This window comes from Erpetoichthys calabaricus, chromosome 5 (genome assembly GCF_900747795.2).
Source record: "Erpetoichthys calabaricus chromosome 5, fErpCal1.3, whole genome shotgun sequence".
NCBI classification, from domain to species: Eukaryota; Metazoa; Chordata; class Cladistia; order Polypteriformes; family Polypteridae; genus Erpetoichthys; species Erpetoichthys calabaricus.
The window spans coordinates 170,533,601-170,556,123 of record NC_041398.2 but is presented as its reverse complement, the minus strand read 5'-3'; the positions used below and the strand labels follow the sequence as shown (position 1 = coordinate 170,556,123).

Below are 22,523 nucleotides of genomic sequence, written 5' to 3'. Positions count from 1 at the left end.
ACAACAAAACAACAATTCAATCCAGACTCAAAGCTGAGATGCAGACTTTGGCAATGATGGTAATAAAAATGAGCTGCACTGAGATCTATATTAGTGTTTTAAGTCTCAATTAGTTAAATTTGTTCTAAATGCCTTTTTCTGTGTTTAGGTGCCACCCCAAGAAACAGCACAAGAGACCAGCGAGGAGGATGCTGAAGCTGGATGTGCCCCAAAGAAAAAGATGACTTTAGGAAGCTACTTTAAAACTGCTGAACAAGCCTTGCCACCTAACAACCAGAAATCCAGTGTAGCCTGTGAGCTGGAATCTTACTTGCAGTCAAGCTACCTGGATAGTGAGGGGGACCCATTAAAATGGTGGAAAGAACATGAAAAGATCTACCCAAGGCTTTCAAAAGTGGCAAAAAAATACTTGTGCATACCAGCCACAAGCTCTCCTTCAGAGAGGGCTTTTAGTTCCGGTGGAAACGTAGTTACTTGCTTGCGTTCTTCCCTAAAGCCCGATCAAGTTGACAGGCTTGTGTTCTTAGGCAAAAATCTGTAACATGTTGTAAAAATTTTTTATTCTTATTTGATTTTATTACAAGTTGATGTAAAAGAGGCAGTTTAATTTTATTTATTTACCACAGCTAAGAAAAACTCTCCATTCGAAACATGTTCGGTTTGTTTATTTTTCTTTATTTGTGGCTGTAAAGTGCAATAAGAATACACAAGTGAATAAAAGTTCATTACCAAAGGAATAATCGGCATTATTAATCGTGATAAAAATTTTGAGCAAAATAATCGTGATAATAATTTTTTCTGTTATCATGCAGCCCTATCAAGGGCAAACCCAATGATCACTTTGCTAAACAAAAAACATTTAAAAATCTTAAGATGTTACACTCATATACCTCAGTCTATAAGAAAGTATTACTATGAATTTGGGAAGTACTGGTTTGGACTGATTCTGTGAATTCTGAACTCTGTGAACTATGTTTGGGCGTGGGGCACAAATTAATGTACTTTTTTTTTTTTAAATATTGGGTTGTGTCATTGTAAACAAAGCTGGAAAATGTAAGACAGCCATTTTCTTCATTTCCCTGCAGGTGTCCACTGAGTAACATTACATAACTCAAGAAGCATTTTGACAAGAAAATGTTATTAAACTTAACATAGCTCTCCATTTCCTACTCTCATAACATCTCTACACTATCAAATTTTAAATACCCGTCTGATACTATTAGTTATATTTCTACAACCTCATTTCTTTAGGCAGCTCATATCCTGGATTTCTGTAATTTGACTAGTAGTTTTTCACTGGACCCTCTCCAACATCATGATGTCTTTCTTTAAAAAATAAAATTCAAATCCATACAATCTACCATTCTATGATCCTTTTTTAATAGCTTTGGCACACAATCAGAAAAGTGACAGATCCACCTAGAGTCTCAAGTGTTCGTGATAAATCACACTTTATAGGTGCACATTTTCATTGTGTAAAACCGGCATGACACAAAACTTTTCTGAAACTAAAAGCAAGCTGTAGACAGTTGGAACTCTCTACAACAATCTACGTGCAACCATGTCATCAGGTGTGTATTTAGACACTCCCGTGACTCAGTTATAGCATTCTGTCACCTACTATATAAAAAAGGAAATTGTTTTGATTGAAGTGTAATCATTCACTGGTTTGCTTTTGTCTCTGCAAGAATTAATAGTTGATGAGTGGTCAATGGAAACTAAGATGCACACAAAGCCCATAGGCAGAGAAAAGCAAGTGTTTTGGACTGAGCAAACACAGGAACGCCTCATCAAACTTTTCAACCTCTACAGATGTCTGTTCAATGTTTATCACAGCAAACTGGAAAAATTAAAAAAGTTGAGCATTGATGGCAGCCAATTCTGGTGTGCTCCACACTGACTGAATGCCAGAATGAGACAAAAGTCACAGTACATTTGCAGTATAACAGAAGATTCAGAACAATGATGAAAGATCATGGCTGAATCATGTAATAAGTCACCCTCTATAATTCTACTGACAACCTCTGAAGCAATTAGATTCAGCAACTGCAGTTATTATATGTGACATGCTTTCCTAATAGAAGTCGTGCTGAAGCCTGTAGTGGGATGTCATCTTTAATTTTATTTAAGATCTTTTTATTTTTCAGACGTGTAAGCATTTAAATGTATTTACATGTTTTGTCCAAACCCTAAGTAGTAGTTTGATTGACCCCAAATTGTTGGTTGATGTATTGAGATCTTTCTCTCCATCTTCTTTTACAATCACATCCATTAATCTGACTAAGATTAATGTTAAGATAATTTCAGTACATTTTAGTTACACAAGTCTACTTAATCACATCTTTTAATTTTTGCTAGCATTCATTCCTTAAGTAATTTTTCTTGTATGCAACAAATTGTTTATTATAAAAATGTGGCCTGACCAACAAAATGTAACATATTAGATGTTATGCAGAAACCTGTTAAATACACATAATAAAACAAAAACATAACAATAGTAGGACCTATTTTAGTTGTGTTGTTAAAATTTGCATTGACTACAACCATTATAGATGGAACATAAATGATGCACAGAAATTCCAAACACAATTCATTATGTGTCATGTACAGAGAGGGAACAACTATCTAAAATACTGTTGGAAGTAGCAGATACTTCAGCAGAGAGACATTATGTGTATGGATATTACTTAGCCGTTCTCTAACAAAATGAACTTGATTCTCCAAAATAACATCAAGTCTAAATTTGACGGTCCCTAAAAACCTACTTTCTCCCACAATAATACAATTTATTCCATATGTATAATGATCTATGTGTGGGGGGAAAAAAACCTAATAATTGTGTAAAAATTGTCGCTAATAAGTTCATTATGTTCTAGTGCTCTTGATGAAAGTTTTAAAGTTATAGCAAGTATCCACTAATTTAAACTGAAAGGTTCAACTCCTTCAATGTCTCTTTATAGCTCATACCTTTCAGTCCTGGAATCAGCCTAGTAGCTCTTTTCTGGACTTTCTCTAATGTTGCTACATCTTTTTTTTTTGTAACATGGACACTGAAACAATCCCCAATACTCCAATTGAGAGCTCACTAATGAATTATATAACTTAAGCATAACCTCTTTTGATTTGTACTATACATATTGTGCCATATAACCTAACATCCTAGTACTCTTCTAAATAACTTCTGCACTCTGTCTGGATATACTTTAGATAATGAGTACACCATGACTTCTTGGTCCTTCTCACGAACCGCGTAATACTTTACATTAACCAACATTTCATCTGACACAAATTATCCAAAGCCTAAATGCCCAGGTACTTCTGCAATAATTCAGCTGACTGTGCATTAACTGCCTTTCCTCCTAGCTTACTATCTGCAAAGCTCATTGGATATATTCTTATACAGGTAATTTAGTATATTAAAATGAACAGTGTCCACTATAGCTACCCCCATCCACAACTAAAACAGAACACCGTAAATGCCTAGTTCTGTTAGTGCTATTACTAAGTTTTCATTTGGTATCTTATTTACAACCTTTAGAAAGTCCAGGTAAATATCATATGCTACCTCTCCTCTCACATGCCTTTCTATTCCCAAGTATTTGTTTCCTTACATGTGAGATTTAATCTTCTCCTTAATAAATGCTGCCATTAGTTTACCAGTGATGTGTGTGAAGCCCACTTAAATTTTGACAGATTACCTTTTACTCATCTTTTGCTCTTCTGCAATATTTCTTCCCAACAACTCTTTAGCTTTCCTAATATATTTTACTGTTGCCCCAGTTAGTGCTGGACCTTTTAGTCTTGAATGTCTTGCACAACTGTTTTCTCCTTTGCAGCTTCTTATTTATTCACTGCAGTTATGTTATTAAATTCCCCACAGCTTCTAAATGTTAAGATAAATGTGCCCTGCATTACATATAAAAAAACTATTAAACCAGTCCCAAAAGTCTTCAACTGTCTCCACACTTAATCATTTATCCCAAATTACCAATTAGGCTTCGCTGTATTTGTTCAAAATTTGCCCAGCCAGACTTTTCCGTCTTTAAATATGTGTTTTCCCAAAACAGAGTGAAATGTAGTATGTTATGGTCATTAGGTCTTAATGGTTCAATCACATCTGTCACCAGAGTTTAACACTAATCATTAAAAAAAATACTAAATTTGCACAGGCTTTACTCCTTGTTAGTGCTTTCTAGTAGACTAAAACAACACAACCATTTTTTTATTTTATTTTATTTGTGCAAGTACTTACCGCCACTAAATGGATAAGGTGGAAGGTTGCGACCATCATAGTTCCCAGCATGCCCACTAAGAAAAACATCAAAAGCTATGTTAACACAAAATATTATTAACTAGTTTCAACACTGTTAAACATCTAAAAAGGCTTCATAACTGTACATTTGATTCATATAGCTTATGTGATTTAATTTTTGCACAATGCTTAGGCGTGAATTAATATTAATTAGCCACAGTGCTTCAATTCCACTGAAGATCTTCTGAGCATACAATAATAAAGTGTAGCCTAAAATGCGAACAGTGACATAATTGTTATTAGTGTGGCTGTCTATCCAAGTATACTGAATCTGAAATGAAATAAAGTATATGAGCCTTTAATGTGTAGACCTTCAGCATAACATCAAGAGTATTTACATAAAAAATGGTTAGAAGTATAGGAATTGCACCAGTTCCTATATGTTGTCCCATGGATTTTAAAAATCCAAAAGTAACTTGATAAATGACTGTTTAGCTGTTCTGTGGTGAGGTATGAGTTGCTGCAGCTTCAAGTCATGCACAATTACGGTCTACAGGAACGCACTTGTGAATTTGAAATCTACCAGGTCATTTGGTATTCAAGGAAGCCTACTTTAGTGGATGACAGAAGAATACTTTCACTTCTAAAGAAAAAAACACTTTCCAATTTTGGACCAAATCAACTCTGTCCATGATGGAAGCATTACTTCAGAGGTTTCACCACAAAATACAAATCACTGGTAAGCCTCAAGAGGAGAACTCCCAATTTACAATTTGCTCAGAATTGCATTAAATAGGTCATATGGACAGTCAAATCTTCCTCTCACCTGGACCAGAGTGATGGAAAACGAAATGTGTGGAGAAAGACAGACAGCTCAAAATCCTAAAACTACCATCTTCTCTGTGAAACATTGTGGAGGTTGTGTAAAGGCTTAGTCATATATGGCTGCCAATAAAACTGCTTTCCTTGTATTTACTGATAAAATAACAGCAAAGAAAAGCAACAAGGATGAATTCAGAAATGGACAGAGATAAACACTTAGATTCAACAGAATGCATAAAACACATGTCAGTGCTTTACACTGCAGCAGGATAACCACCAAAGCACTTTGCTAAAGCAACCAATGAATTTTGTAAACTGTAAAGTAGAATGTTCTTTAATGGGTGAGTCAAGCACATGTCCAAAATTTGACTAAGCATGTATTTTAACTGCTGAAGACAAGACTAGAGGTAACAAACACCTGAAACAAATGGGAACTGAAGATAGCACAGTACAGGCCTTGCAGAGCATCAGCAGGGAAGAAGCCTCAACGTCTGGTGATGTCTGCAGGTTCTAGACTGCAGTCATTGACTGCAAAGGATTTGTAACCATATATTAAATATGACAGTTCTCTTTAAGGTATTACTTTGTCTAATTATCTTTGGTTTCTTAAAAGCATAAAGAAATGTTATAAGTGCTGAAATGTCATTCATATTTTATGTAAATACTCATGATTTAATGCTAAATAAAAGTCTATACTACAAGCTCATACCCTTGGTTTCATTTCAATACCAGTACGCTTAGGTATAGAGTAACTCTAATGATAACTGTGTCACTGTCCAAATACAGCACTGTTTCTATATTAAAGAACAAATATGGACAGAATTAGTGAAAATACTTTGTTTTTTTGTTTATATTCACTCAGATTCATTTGAAAAACTAGCACATTAGCACAAAATATCAATTAGCCAATAAAGTGGCTACAACATAATATGCACAGCATGCAGAAATACTCAAGATGTTTTACTTTTTGTTTGATAGGTCATTAAAATAAATAAGTTGTATTATTTAAGCAAACTAACTGTGGTATGATTGTTGATGTCAGATGCAGAGGTACAAGAAACAGCAGCTCTTCAGGGATTTTAACAAACTGGAATCTATAATGTTTACGGAGAATGTTACTATAATCAAAACATATTCAGCAAATAGCAGTTTATGTGGGTAAAAAAACCTTTTACTTGGAGATGTGAAGGGAGAATGTGTATTCTTGCTAGAGCCAACAGAAAGGCCATAAACACTGAAATCAGTATCTCTTTTAATGCAGTAGGTGTCACACTTTGAAGTAAAAGGCTTCATAAGTGGAAGACTACTCCAAACTGCACAGAAAAAAAGAGGTTATGGTGGTTGTCTGATTTCTAAAACTGGACAACCAAAGACTTCAGAATTGCTGGCATGTCATCTTCTGCTGTGACATATAGATGTTATAGTCTATATTTGGATAAAACAGAAACAAGTCATAGATCTATCCCATACCATGTCAGTGGTACAAGCTAGTGGGGATAATATAATTCTGTGGGAAATGTTTCTAGCTCCACATTGGGCCTAGTATAATACCTATGAAGTATAATTTCAATGCCACCTAACCACTGTTCCTGATCATAAGCATTCCTTTATGGCGACAATCTACCCTTTTCCAAATAAACATTTTTACTTGATAATGCATCATATCACAAAGCACACATCATTTGTAGTTAGATATGTAGACATGCCAGTAACTTTAGTTTACTTTAACAGCCACCAGATCTCAAAGCAAGAAATGGCTAATACAGTTGTCACGGAGTATGTGTTTGCACAGACATTTTCATTATAGTTAAACAAACACTTGTATACATAGATCTACAACCCAATATACACAAACAAATAGGACATTAACAAACTGACAGCACAAAAAAACAAAACTGGACACAAATGATTGAAAGATTTCCCTTAAAGTCTCTATTACTGTAATCCTACCCATATTTTTGCAGCCAATACTAATGCTAAAAATCCATCCATCCATCATCCAACCCGCTATATCCTAACTAGAGGGTCATCGGGATCTGCTGGAGCCAATCCCAGCCAACACAGGGCATAAGGCAGGAAACAAACCCCGGGCAGGGCGCCAGCCCACCGCAAGGCACACATACCCGCACACACTAGGGACAATTTAGGATCGCCAATGCACCTAACCTGCATGTCTTTGGACTGTGGGAGGAAACCCACGCAGACACGGGAAGAACAAGCAAACAGGAAGTACCCGGGAAGCGAACCCAGGTCTTCTAACTGAGAGGCAGCAGCGCTACCACTGCACCACAGTGCAGTCCCTAATGCTAAAAATACAAAATGTAAATAAAAGTTCACTGATGCTTCCTACAATAGTTTTAATTAAAATGACAACATGCCTGATTCTGAACTATTGCTGTGTTACACCAAAACAGTACAGTCATAACCATTTGCAACCAAAAGTCATATTACAATAATTTGGAGTATACAAGTATACAGTTGAGTACTTTACATGATGTTCGCTCAATGATCCTAACCAAAAAAATACAATGACAAAAGTGCATTTAAATTACCAATCATGGAAAGGAAAAGATACTGCTGTTGCTACCTCAAAACTGTGGATTCAAAATCAAGACTAGACAGTATCTGTGTTAAGTTTGCATGTTTTTTCTTTTAATTCCATATCTCAAATGTGTACATGTGAGACCAGCTAGGAGCTTTTAACTGCCTTACTGTGTGTTTGTGTAAGTCGGTGATTCCCAACGTAGGGCACAATAAAATTTTTTAGGAGGGTAATTCGAGAATTTAGTTACATTAAACAATTTACAAAATGAAAAAACAGAAATTCACTGTTAACCCCTTCACCGCCCTCTGCCGGATATATCCGGCACCGTTGTTTTAATGCTAACGCCATACTGCCGGAATTATCCGGCACATTTGCCTGTGGTTATATGAATGCCTGGCAAGTAGTATAACTGACGGTTTGGCGTGGGTATTATTACTACGTTGTATTTCGACAAGTCTGTGGTTGTTTTGGCCGGTCATGTGACGTGATTCGCATGTAACAGCTGTGAATATGGCGAAACGTAAACTGACTTCAAGTGAGGCTTTGCAGGCGATTTTGGACAGTTCTGATCATGATTGTAGCAGTTCTGAAGAAGATTTTAGTGACAGTGATGAGCAGCAACGTGCGCTGCATGATATTGTGAATGAAGACGCATCGGATGACGGCGCTGAGTGGGTGTATCCCCAGCATCTCAGCTGGGCTGCTGCCCGTGGTGAACTACCTTTTCTGCATTCGTTTGAGGCAACGTGTGGCTTTATTGTTGATGTAAACAATTACACTGCTGAGCAGTTTATGAGCTGTTTGTGTCACCTGATTGATTAGACATTTTGTTCATCAGACAAATCTGTATGCAGCACAGTTTATTGAGAAAAATCCCAATTTACCTCCACATTCCCGTGTTCGTGCTTGGTTTGACACTGATGAAAACGAAATGAAAAAATTCATTGGGATTTTGATGTGGATGGGAATAATCAGAAAACCAGATATTGAGATGTACTGGTCTACAGATCCTATGTATGCAACACCTATTTTTGCAGCTGTCATGACACGTAACCGATTCTCTTTGCTGCTGAAATTCTTTCATTTGAATGACAACAGAAACGAGCCAGATAAGAAAGATCCAAACCGCGACCACTTGTTCAAGCTACGTCCTTTGATTGATCATTTATTTGAAGCATTTCAGTTGCCCTACATGCCAGGACCGTCAGTTGCAGTTGATGAAAGTTTATTGTCGTGGAAGGGCCGCTTACAGTTTCGACAGTATCTACCATTGAAAAGGGCACGGTTTGGTATCAAGATGTTTTGCTTAGCTGAGAATTCAGGTTACATTTATAGATTTCGTGTATACACTGGCAACTTGCACAACATTTAGTGGTCAATACTGCTTGAATAAATGTAAAAAATGTAAAAAAAATGTAAAAAAGTAAAAAAACAAAAATTGTTCAGATTTCGCCTGGCTTGGGGAATATTTAGGGAGTTGGCGGTTAAAGGGTTAAAAATGATAGAATTTTTTTTTAACAGACATTTATATAAACATAGAAGGGATGGTGAAGAACCCTTTAATTTATGCTTGGGTTTTTCTATTTAGAAATCATTTTTACCATTAAAACAATATGAATTGTAACAATGATTATAAAATTTTCCAATATAACAAAAATATAAAATGATCAAAATATTACAGAAAAAGCTGTCATTAAAGCTATTTTATATTTATGAATATCACGTCTCTTATTATATGTTTTCAAAACTGTATTTGCTGTATTATATTTTTTTTTAACAATTTCTTAGTGAGTTCTTTGTCAGTACTCAACTATCCTTTCCCTCTTTTGTTCCCATGTTCTTCGGAAGCTTGTTTAGATCAAATGAATGATATTATGGGCTTCCTCCATGTGAGTAGGAGTTCACTTTTTGAATAGGTAATAATAAGAATCTATATATATAATTCTCTAAGCCGCCGCCAGAGCGGGCAAGACACCCATGAAAGCACGCAGGAAGGAGCCACGCCCACACCCATGAAAGCACGCAGGAAGGAGCCACGCCCACCAACTCGGACGCGACGCCTTGGAAAACACGCCGTCATTTCTGTTTGTCTGTGCTACAGTCCACATGCAGTTCTGAGCCACGTTGACTTTTCGGTTACGACGCATGACCGCGTGCAACATCGCAAACTGTTTTACACGCTACATACAGCAATTCACATCCGCGACAAACATGCATCTTCTTAGATGGTCCTGCAGGAACACGGAAAACGTTTCCCCGCCCACCAAAGCAGGACCATGTAAGAAGAGGCATGTTTGTCGCGGATGTGAATTGCTGAATGCAGCGTCTAAAACAGTTTGCGAGGGGTACTCCCATGGGATCCTTAAAACAATCCTTTAAAACTGAGGTTAAAACACAATGAAGGAAGCAGTCTCTAAAAACCAATAAGCCCTGTGCCTCTGTTTCATTAGTCTTACCTGCTTCACCGATGCAGGCCCTGCAACAGTCGAGATGCTCTCTCAGCAGCTGACCTTCTCTGTGCCTGACTCTACTATAGGCTGCAACAAAATTATGAAAGTACGGGCGCATTTGTTTCACACAAGCTGTGTGTGTGGGTGGGTTGGTGTTAGTTAATTAGTTACTCAAAGGATTTCAAGATTTAATATCCACAAGCGGTAACAATGCAAAAGCAGCCCAAACCAGAAAAGACGGCTGGCAAAAAGTGGCCAACAAATTAAACGCGTGTGCATTGTACTTACTGAAAGCAGCGTTACGGATTTTGCAAATGTTCATTTTTTCCCTCTGCTTAAAAAACATTTAAAAAGCGGCGTGATTATGCGGCTTATACTACACCGCGGGTTGGTATGCAGCATGTAAAACAGTTTGTTTGTCGTGGATAATTTGCCTTTTACTATTACACGAAGACAATTTCCTGTTAATACTTCGTTACATTGATATAGCGGTGTTCTCAGTATTCAAAGCGCTATCCACACAGGGAGGAACCGGGAAGCGAAACCACAATCTTCCACAGTCTCCTTACTGCAAAGCAGCAGCATTACTACAGCGCCACAAGGCAGTTAAAGAATACACCGGGCTCGATTTTGTTTTCACTTCTGTTTACAGAGATTGGGTCATAGATAGCATTGTTGCAATGTTACTTTTCTTGGTGGCTTATTAAATTACGGATGTTTAACATGTTCATTTTTTCCCCTGTGCTTAAAAGACATTAAAAAAGTGTTTCTCAACTGTGACTCCAGAACATCTCAGTACGCAAGCTATATTAAGCGTCAACAACGAAGACTCACTACACCTTAATCTACAAGTACTGACACTTATCCCTACCGACGAAGTAACTTTCATCAGCGTGGCCTTCTTCATCACAGACGATCCCGCTTTCAGTCACGGACAATTATATGTTGCTCTCTCCAGAGGTCTATCTTTTCATTCGCTCACAGTGGTATCCACAAACCCACCCCATTTGGACAACTGTGTCGTTCAGGAAGTGTTCACCCATCAATACATAATTATGCGGCGTAGTTGGCTAGTAAGGTATATATTATAGTGTAGGACATCATGATTTTAGAGAGGCCTAGGTGGGGCATGGCCAAAAAAAATGTTGGGAAACACTGGTGTAGGCATAATACAGAAACTCAGAAAATATGATGCCACTTTGAATTTCAGGGTAACAAATACTAGGTATGGAATAGACAAGAGGCCAACTGTACAGGAATTACTTTCTATGGCTAGAGTGGCACTTCATAAAACAGGGTCAGGGAAAGGGACATAGAGGCCAGCTCAGACACTTGTAAAGTAATCATCTGTCCCAAGAAAAAAGCAAGGATAAACGTTTTATCACAGATTAAGATTTCTGATCATTATGCAATGATCTCTTCAAAATCCATCACACAAAAAGTCTTACATGTCAAACAGTTCACTTGTCATCTTAAAATAACCTTCTTGTAATTCTAGAAATCCCAAAATGAACAAATACCTTGATGTGATCCCTGATGCTTGTGCTAAAAAACAGCATATAAAGATCAGATAAAGAAACAACTTAAAACCACCAATTAACCAAACATGACAATCTTTGGAATTTCACTGGAATAAAAAAACCAAGTACTCTGAAGACAACCGACACAGACCAACACTGTTAGAACTAGACTTTTATTTATAAGAAATATGACTTAAAACAGACTCATGGGGGCCAAAGCCTATACCACAGATACCTACCCAGGAAAGGCAAATCAATTCACATACCAATACTGACTTATTATAGAGAGCTAATTTAAAGTCACTAATTAATTTATGCAAGATGTGAAAGGAAATCCAGAGAACTCAATTGACACATGTAGACATAGGGAGAATACATAAACAGAACACAGATATTGACTGGGATTTCAACAGAAAATCTCCAGGAGCTTTGAAATAACGACATAAAGGAACAAATAATGGCTGCCTCACTGTTTCTGAGTGTAAAGATCTAAAAATTACAAACTACTATATAAAGAAGTTTTTACTTAATGTTAGATGAAAGCAGTTTGAAAATAAAAAGTTAGAAAGTGAAAAAAAAAGAAAATAAGTCCTACAACCTTTTCAATCCATTTCAGGGTTGCAGCTGCCAAACGCTATCTCTCCAGAACAGGGCTGAAGGCAGACCCAAAGACAACTCTAGTCTATCACAAAGACCACTCTCACTCACATACACATAAAACATACACACAATGACAATTTGCAATCGTCAATTACTGTAACCTAAATAAAAATAAATGAATAAATAAAATTCTTTGTAATTATTCGGCTATGACAAATGTTATGGTACAATAGAAGTGAAAGGCAAACTTTATTACACTATTGACCATAAAGGATAACAGGTGAATGTAGCACTCTGAAGTAAATTATAAAGTGACCAGATTTTCAAAGTCCTAAACAAGAGCATTTGTGTAGATTGTATGCCCATGTTTAAAGCCCAGCCTCATTTGCTTAATGCCTGTTTTATCACATTATCAACAGTAAGAATACAGGCACGAGGGGGGTTAAAAACACCACTTGCACAAATAAACACAAAGGATTCCACAAAGTGCTTCAAATGGAAAAAAAAATAAATGGCAGTACTGTCCCATTTTGATCTGCTTCTTGGTTGTCCTGTCAATGCTAATTAGATCTACCACAAGTTTTTAAGTAATCTTTACCAGTTGTACTTTTGACCACACTATTATACATATATTACATTGACCTGGGAGGAGCCTACTTTGGAGGTCTATATGCAATGTTCTAAATATATTGTAACAATATCTGCTTTGGCAGTGCAACGATTTATTAGATGTTAGCCTATTAGATGCAGCATGTTAAAACATTCTGGCACTCTTCAGTTATTCATTGTCTGGCTCACCTAGTAAAATTATAGAGACATTGAAATCATGAATTATTATAATGTGTATATAATGGAGTTGTGATCTTGTTTAGTGTAAGATAAATAGTACTGACTAAATGTTTATTTGCACTACTCACAACATCGCACAAGCCACAGGGTACTTCATTCATATATAGATAATGTTTTGTTTTTCTTGCTTGAATTTTAAACTTTTACAGCCAGTAAGATAATTTAACTTAACTGTTAAAACTGTTTAAGCATCGAGGGGAGAAAAAAAGCATGTAGTGGTTTCCATGTGTGCCAACTGGACTTACTTTGAGAAGGACTGCTGTCCCAAGTGAGCACAAGCAGCCAGTGAAAGAAACATCCTACCCTATGCACGCAGTCAGCTGGTTTTACATTAACTTGAGTTAGGAATCTGTTTGCCATCAGTAGCGTCTATCAGAGATGAAAAAGTGGAAAATATACAAGTTGGTACAAATCACACAAAGCATTCTGCTATTTTACATTAGACCAGTTTGCAAATCATCCAATACTTTTAAACTGGAGATTTTTAAATTATAAAACCGTGTGCAGCTCTATGTGTTCAAGAAATTTCAACAAAAACGGAACTGTCTCAACAAATTTCTTTGAAGGATAAGTGTACCATATTTCAACAAAATTTGTCCATGAGGGGCTAAGTTGTTTAATGAGGACAGACAGACAGAGCTATTGCAATAGGTGCTTCACACATTATAAGTGAGCATACCAAAAAAAAAAAATAAAGACATAAATCTAGAAGTTACAATGCAGCTTAAAACCATGGTTAAAATGTGACCTGTAAAATTATAAAATCTACCAACTTGGATTTAATTCGTAACAAATAAGTGTAGTTTCCTTATTGTGCTGCAAACAATCTTGAATTAAGAGCAAAAAAAGTACACTGAACTTTATACTAAACTCAGAAAAATGTTAAGATATATGTAATGCTTAATTTTTGAATTAGCATGTATAAATATATGAATTTAAAAAGCAAGAAACAATGAATGAATCAAGGGTGAATGCCATATGACAGCTAGTAAACCTTTGAATGGTTTCAAATATCCTTAAACAGATCCACTACTACACAACACCACCAGTTATTTCTAAAATCGTGAGATTCAATACAAAGACTACCAAAACCCCTAATTAATTTTAGCAAAATGCATCTGATATTTAAATACTCAACTGCAAAACAAACAATTGAGTACAATATTTTGTAAAGAGGTCAATTGTGTAAGATTCTCATGTTTGGTGAATGCAAGATGTTCTTATTTTATGTCCACTATGTGAAATCACAGCATCTGTCATGAATAATTCTTTCATACAGCAGTCAATAAACTTCTTCACTGTTGATTATGAAAAACTGAGTTACATGGTCAAATTATGCAAATCACTGCTACTGAATTCCAGCAAACATTTTTTAACTTCATGGTTTAAAATCCCTGCGGTGGGTTGGCACCCTGCCCGGGATTGGTTCCTGCCTTGTGCCCTGTGTTGGATGGGATTGGCTCCAGCAGACCCCCATGACCCTGTGTTCGGATTCAGCGGGTTGGAAAATGGATGGATGGATGGATGGTTTAAAATCCCTGAACTAACACAAAATATAAGACGTGTAACAAACTATAGAAGCTCTAGTTAAGGGTTTACGCTACATTTAACAGCAGACATAAATATGAACAGTCCTGGAAGGAATGTAACAAGCATGGAACAGTAATACAAATATTAACATGAGGATACTGCAGAATACAAAGATGTGAGGTTACCCTATTCTACAGCATCAATATGAACAATAATAAAGTAAACAAAATATCTGAAACCTTTTAAATACATTTTAGCAAAAAGAACTAAAGGCAACAAGGTAAACCCTGTTTGTTTAAGTAAACACTGCTGATAAACCTACTGAAATTACTAACATCACCACAAAACGTGCCTTAAACACTTAAAGCACAAATAAAAATAATGTATTTGTTTAGTAATTCACTCTGGCTAGTAGATGCAACAGAAAAGCCTAAACAATGTTAATGACAATGTGCAAATAAAGAACGACGGATAACCGACAAAAGAAAATCACAAATAAACATCTAACAGTATGATTTACATGCCAATTTAAAAAAAAAAAAAAACAAAAACTACAAAACGAAAATTGAGCTAATTTGGCAGTCACTTGACTCATACCAGTGCATGCTCCCCAACCTGAACTGAAAAGGACGACATTAATATCAAATATAAACTTCTGAGCAGTCTAAACCACTAGGGTAAGCAATTGTATATCACATTAAATTATTATTGTATTACTGGAAAATATGAATTAAAAATTTACTATATAATGATGAATATCTTCTACCCAATTTAAAATAAACCTTTTCTGAGGTGTTTGATGTGAATCGCACAGTGCAAACAATAAGGCACTTAGATATAAGTGTGCTTACTGCATGTGTATTGGCAGTGTTCATAAAAGCATTGCCCTTTTGGCAGAATTTACTTCTGTTTCCAGTAGAAAGTTTCCAGAGTTTCTACCTCTGAAGCAATATGGGGTAAGTAAATCCTTCCAAGAAACTTACTCTAACATGCGTTTTCAAAACTACTGTTCTATAAATAACAAAGACAAATAGAAATTGCATTTAAGAATGCCTGCTTTTATAGTGACTGCCAACACATAGGTGTTGGTAATATTCCAAAAATATTTTTGTTGGCACAAGTACTATACTGTACTTACAAGTATGACAAGACAGCTTATACTTCTTAAACAAAAAAAAACCAAAACAATTGTATACCTATTATCAATAAACATAACTAAGATGTTAACTAGTATTAAAAAAGATAATCAATGATTTGCATAATAGTGTAATTTCTCCTTTAAAAACTGTACCTTATTTCCAAAAATAAAAAGCAGAACAAATAATTCTCTCGCTTTAATGTACACATACAGTCTTCCAAATTTCAAGGTTGAATTTGCCAAATAAGCAACAACTTTAAACCTGAAATACTTCACACATTAAACTAAAATTGCTTTTCATAGACTGAGCTTATTCATATATAGCCTGTTCATAGTGCCAGAACATTAACATCCTTAGTCTATTGTGTCTTGTAATATAGACAGACAGGTTATAAAATATACTTTGAATACTGTTATGTTTGAAACTGCACAAGCTCAGGTGGTTTACAAACTATCACAACAGCTGATATTTACATCTGCAGTGACTCCCAAGGAAAGGAGAACATTTATTTTTTTACATACAGTTTACTGAATAAATTATCACCATAATTGCAAACTACCTGTTATTCAAACAAAGTTTCAGTTTTCAATCAAAATCTTAAACTTGAAAATATGAATGCTACCAATAGGGTAGCATGACAAGCCAGTGGTTAAAACTGCCTCACAGATTAAATATCTAGGTTTTGAATTCTGCACAGTTAGCTGTACAAATTCTCCATGCCCTTCCTGTGCCTGTGGGGATATTTCTGCTGGTTTTCCTAACACATTCCAAAAGACATGAAAGTTGGGTTAATTGGAGACCATAAACTGGCCCCAGTCAGAGTGAGTAAGTGTGGTTGTGTCTTTCAAAGGGCTGGTGCCGTGCCTAACCCAACCAAGGTTGTTTGGTGTCTCACACGCAGTGATGCAGGATAGGATTTGGACCCCCTGTAACCCTCACTTGGTCAAGCAGGTTTAAGAGTCTATGCTCACATATAAAATAAATAAATAAATGCATTAATCTGAATTGGCTAAAATTATATTCACCCAGCCGGTTTAAGTTTATAATCTTAAATGTATTTATAAAGGTTCTGGAAATGTTAAGATGTTCAGAACTGTTGCCGATCTTTTGCCCAGTGCTGTCCAGATAAGCTCCAGTCTCATGTAATATTAACTTGAATTAAGTTGGCTTGAGAAGGTTATGTTACATATTTAGACATTTGCTATTTAACATTTGCAAACATACTTTTATAGTGTTGTTACATTTGTAAGCATTTACCTATATAGAGTGCATTAAAAATGATTATAAAAGCAATAAAACTAGATGGCAACACAAAATAGCAGCTTGCTCAGGCAAGTCAGGAGTTCAATTAAAAGCAGAAATTGGTTAGAAGAAAAATCTGCAGCCAAATGGATTTCCCAGAAGTGAACTACTGGTCTAAAGCAACTTTTACTATGGCATGATAGATGGTACCAGATGTGTGCCATATCACAAGGCAGGACTGATTCACTGATTCAATGACACAAACTAATGTACAGTGCATCCGGAAAGTATTCACAGCGCATCACTTCTTCCAAATTTTGTTATGTTACAGCCTTATTCCAAAATGGATTAAATTCATTTTTTTTCCTCAGAATTCTACACACAATACCCCATAATGACAACATGAAAAAAGTTTACTTGAGAATTTTGCAAATTTATTAAAAATAAAATTGAGAAAGCACATGTACATAAGTATTCACAGCCTTTGCCATAAAGCTCAAAATTGAGCTCAGGTGCATCCTGTTTCCCCTGATCATCCTTGAGATGTTTCTGCAGCTTAATTGGAGTTCACCTGTGGTAAAATTCAGTTGATTGGACATGATTTGGAAAGGCACACACCTGTCTATATAAGGTCCCACAGTTGACAGTTCATGTCAGAGCACAAACCAAACATGAAGTCAAAGGAATTGTCTCTGAGACAGGATTGTCTTGAGGCACAAATCTGGGGAAGGTCTCAATGAGCACAGTGGCCTTCATCTTCCACTCACGAAACCACCAGGACTCTTCCTAGAGCTGGTTGGCCATCTAAACTGAGCGATCGGGGGAGAAAGGCCTTAGTCAGGGAGGTGACCAAGAACCCAATGGTCACTCTGTCAGAGCTCCAGAGGTCATCTGTGGAGAGAGGAGAACCTTCCAGAAGGACAACCATCTCTGCAGCAATCCACCAATCAGGTCTGTATGGTAGAGTGGCCAGACGGAAGCCACTCCTTAGTAAAAGGAACATGGCAGTCCGCCTGGAGTTTGCCAAAAGGCACCTGAAGGACTCTCAGACCATGAGAAAGAAAATTCTCTGGTCTGATGAGACAAATATTGAACTCTTTGGTGTGAATGCCTGGCGTCACGTTTGGAGGAAACCAAGCACCGCTCATCACCAGGCCAATACCATCCCTACAGTGAAGCATGGTGGTGGCAGCATCATGCTGTGGGCATGTATTTCAGCGGCAGGGACTGGGGAGACTAGTCAGGATAAAGGGAAAGATGACTGCAGCAATGTACAGCGACATCCTGGATGAAAACCTGCTCCAGAGCGCTCTTGACCTCAGACTGGGGCGACGGTTCATCTTTCAGCTGGACAACGACCCTAAGCACACAGCCAAGATATCAAAGGAGTGGCTTCAGAGCAACTCTGTGAATGTCCTTGAGTGGCCCAGCCAGAGCCCAGACTTGAATCCGATTAAACATCTCTGGAGAGATCTTAAAATGGCTGTGCACTGATGCTTCCCCTCCAACCTGATGGAGCTTGAGAGGTGCTGCAAAGAGGAATGGGCGAAACTGGCCAAGGATAGGTGTGCCAAGCTTGTGGCATCATATTCAAAAATACTTGAGGCTGTAATTGCTGCCAAAGGTGCATCGACAAAGTATTGAGCAAAGGCTGTGAATACATGTACATGTCATTTCTAAGTTTTTTTATTTTTAATAAATTTGCAAAAACCTCAAGTAAACTTTTTTCATGTTGTCATTACGGGGTGTTGTGTGTAGAATTCGGAGGGAAAAAATGAATTTAATCCATTTTGGAATAAGGCTGTAACATAACAAAATGTGGAAAAAGTGATGCGCTGTGAATACTTTCCGGAAGCACTGTAAGTAGTGTAATGTTTTCTTGGCACACACTAGGCCTTTTAAAGCCAACTGATGCACTACTGTGCACCACAAATATTCATTTATGGCCACAGTCTACCCTTTTTAAAATGGGTACTTTGAGGAAAACAATGTTTCACATTACAAAGCAAACATTATCTCAAACTCCAAAGAATTCATGGCTCACATATCTCAGTCCAATTGGGCACGTTTGGGACAAGATGGAATGAGAAATTCACTGCATGAATGTGTATCTAAAAAAAACAAAAACCACCAAACTATAAACAACCAAACCCGTACAGGAAACTTTACATTTTTAGTTTTTGTAACACTGAATAACATAATACGGAGCAGGTGAAACCACACAAACAAGTAATAATAATAAAAAAAAAAAAGATATAATTTAAGATTTCTTTTGAAGAACAAAAATAGGAAAAGAACAGCCATATAGGGCTTTGCCTGGTGAAAGTTGCTTGCAATTCCCTTTGATTTTTGACAGAAAATGTCTAGTTTCAGTCAGTTAACATACCAAGGTCTTATATAATGAAGACAAGAGATCAAGGGTGAGTGAGCCCCATTCAAGTTATAAGTTCTTTCATCATTTAATACAGTGCCGAGAGGCAATAAATATTCATAAAAAAATATAATGCCAAAATGAAAACACAGTAAATGCTTCATGGCAATCTATAACTCAGATGTATCAAATAAAATCCCCATATTGCAAAGCTGATCATACAGCTGTCCTCCAGACCAAAGTGATCTCTATAAATATGACAGACATGTAAACATCAAAAATTAAATAACATTGAATTTAGGCATTACAGTAATCCCTCCTCCATCGCGGGGGTTGCGTTCCAGAGCCACCCGCGAAATAAGAAAATCCGCGAAGTAGAAACCATATGTTTATATGGTTATTTTTATATTATCATGCTTGGGTCACAGATTTGCGCAGAAAAACAGGAGATTGTAGAGAGACAGGAACGTTATTCAAACACTGCAAACAAACATTTGTCTCTTTTTCAAAAGTTTAAACTGTGCTCCATGACAACACAGAGATGACAGTTCAGTCTCACAATTAAAAGAATGCAAACATATCTTCCTCTTCAAAGGAGCAAACAAATCAATAGGGCTGTTTGGCTTGTAAGTATGCAAAGCACCGCGGCACAAAGCTTTTGAAGGTGGCAGCTCACACCCCCTCCGTCAGGAGCAGAGAGAGAGAGAGAGAGAGATAGAGAGAGAGAGAGAGACAGATAAAAAAATCAATACATGCCCTTTGAGCTTTTAAGTATGCGAAGCACCGTGCAGCATACTTAAAAGCTGCACACAGAAGGTAGCAACGTGAAGATAATCTTTCAGCATTTTTAGACAAGCGTCCGTATCGTCTAGGTGTGCGAACAGCACCCCTGCTCACACCCCCTACGTCAGGATCACAGATAGTCAGCTCAAGAGAGAGAGAAAGAAAAGTAAGTTGGGTAGCTTCTCAGCCATCTGCCAATAGCGTCCCTTGTATGAAATCAACTGGGCAAACCAACTGAGGAAGCATGTACCAGAAATTAAAAGACCCATTGTCCTCAGAAACCCGCGAAGCAGCGAAAAATCCGCGATATATATTTAAATATGCTTACATATAAAATCCGCGATGGAGTGAAGCCGCGAAAGGCGAAGCGCGATATAGCGAGGGATTACTGTATTATAAAGAGTATATATGCCTTTATCAAGTCTCTTAAATGAAATTGGCAGTTTACTCACACTGCTCTTCATGCTTTGTGGTACATATGAAAATCAATAAAATAATGCCAAAATGAAAACACAGTAAATGCTTCATGGCAATCTATAACTCAGATGTATCAAATAAAATCCCCATATTGCAAAGCTGATCATACAGCTGTCCTCCAGACCAAAGTGATCTCTATAAATATGACTGACATGTAAACATCAAAAAGTAAATAACATTGAATTTAGGCATTATTATAAAAAGTATATATGCCTTTATCAAGTCTCTTAAATGAAATTGGCAGTTTACTCACACTGCTCTTCATGCTTTGTGGTACATACGAAAATCAATAAAAACACACTTTTCTATCTTTATTACAAAAATCTGAATGTAATTTTCTAAATTAAAGAGATAATACAAGCCCACAAACACATCATACATTAACTTCAATGAGGATCACAACAATCTGAAAGATTGATTGCTTGTCATTTAATGATGAAGTCTGGGTCTATGATTCTTTGTGGGAAGGGAAACTTTTGACATTTGTGTAAATCACAAGCACAAGGAATAAACTGCCAAGCAATGTAGTAGAGAGTGATATTTTAGGGACCTTCAAAACTAGTCTCAATGCTATTTTGGAGAAAAAAATATAATATTTGTATGCTGATTGGGTTCAACTTTTTATTCACATCAAATTGTTCTTGTTTTCTAATGACAATGGAGGATGACAATGTTGTTCAACTTATTATTATTATAATGTTATTCAGTTTTTTGTTTTTTTAGCCTGTCAGTTCCAACTGTCTTCAAACAGCTCATGCAAACAGAAGGAGAAAGTACAATTTTACAGAGCTCATTGACAGACTTTTTCAGTTTAAGTTCCACCTTACATAAAAAAAATCAGGCTACAAACTCACTTGTAATCCGAGATCTACCTAACCTGATACATATTCGATTATGGTATTCTTTAATTCAAATAATCCATAAAACAACTTCATCTAAAAATCAATGCATTTGACACATGCTGCAATTGACAACTACAAAATGAAACAACACTTTGCTAGAAAGTTTAGTTGGTTAAGATTCATCCTAAAATAAATACCTTCTCAATTTTTTTTCAGGAATGAAATCAACAGTGTAATTAATTGAATACATAAATATATACATGTGTCATACACAATACAGTATTATGTATGTGCTATGAGATGATTAAATAGAACCATGAAAATAATGGCATTTTATAACAAATGTATATATGTACAGTACTGTGCAAAAGTTTTAGGCAGGTGTGAAAAAATGCTATAAAACACAGAATGCTTTCAGAAATATAAATAAATGATTGTTTATTGTTATCAATTTACAAAATGCAAAGTGAGCGAACAAAAGAAAAATCTAAATCAAATCAATATTTGGTGTTACTACCTTTTGCCTTCAAACCAGCATCAATTCTTATAGGTACACTTGCACAAAGTCAGGGATTTTGTAGGATTATAGTCAGGTGTGTGATCAACCAATTATACCAAAAAGCTGCTAATAATCTTCAATGTCACACGTAGGTTGAAACATAGTCATTAACTGAAACAGAAAAAGCTGTGTAGGAGGCTTAAAACTGTGTTAGGAACAGGTGAGGTGAGGTTGTGGAAGACAGTTTCATGTCATGGCAAGATTGAGCACAGCAACAAGACACAAGGTAGTTCTACTGCATCAGCAAGGTCTCTCCCAGACAAAGATTTCAAAGCAGACTGGGGTTTCAAGATGTGCTGTTCAAGCTCTTTTGAAGAAGCACAAAGAAACGGGCAACGTTGAGGATCGTAGACGCAGTGGTCGGCAAAGGAAACTTGGTGCAGCAGATGAAAGACACATCCAAGCTTATTACCCTTCGAAATCGGAAGATATCCAGCAGTGCCATCAGCTCAGAACTGGCAGAAACCAGTGGGACCCAGGTACACCTGTCTACTGTCCGGAGAAGTCTGGCCAGAAGTGGTCTTCATGGAAGAGTTGCAGCC

At 36.7% G+C, this 22,523-nt stretch overlaps 1 protein-coding gene across 2 annotated transcripts in view; it reads right to left on the bottom strand.

The window, feature by feature from the left end:
• The window catches only part of fip1l1a (FIP1 like 1a (S. cerevisiae)), a 118,771-nt gene that overhangs the window by 21,040 nt on the left and 75,208 nt on the right, over positions 1-22,523 (bottom strand). For both annotated transcript variants that reach the window (XM_028802225.2, XM_028802226.2), the window contains exon 14: positions 4,253-4,308. In XM_028802225.2, coding sequence (XP_028658058.1) covers positions 4,253-4,308 — 56 coding nt within the window. The remainder of the gene's footprint in view (positions 1-4,252; positions 4,309-22,523) is intronic.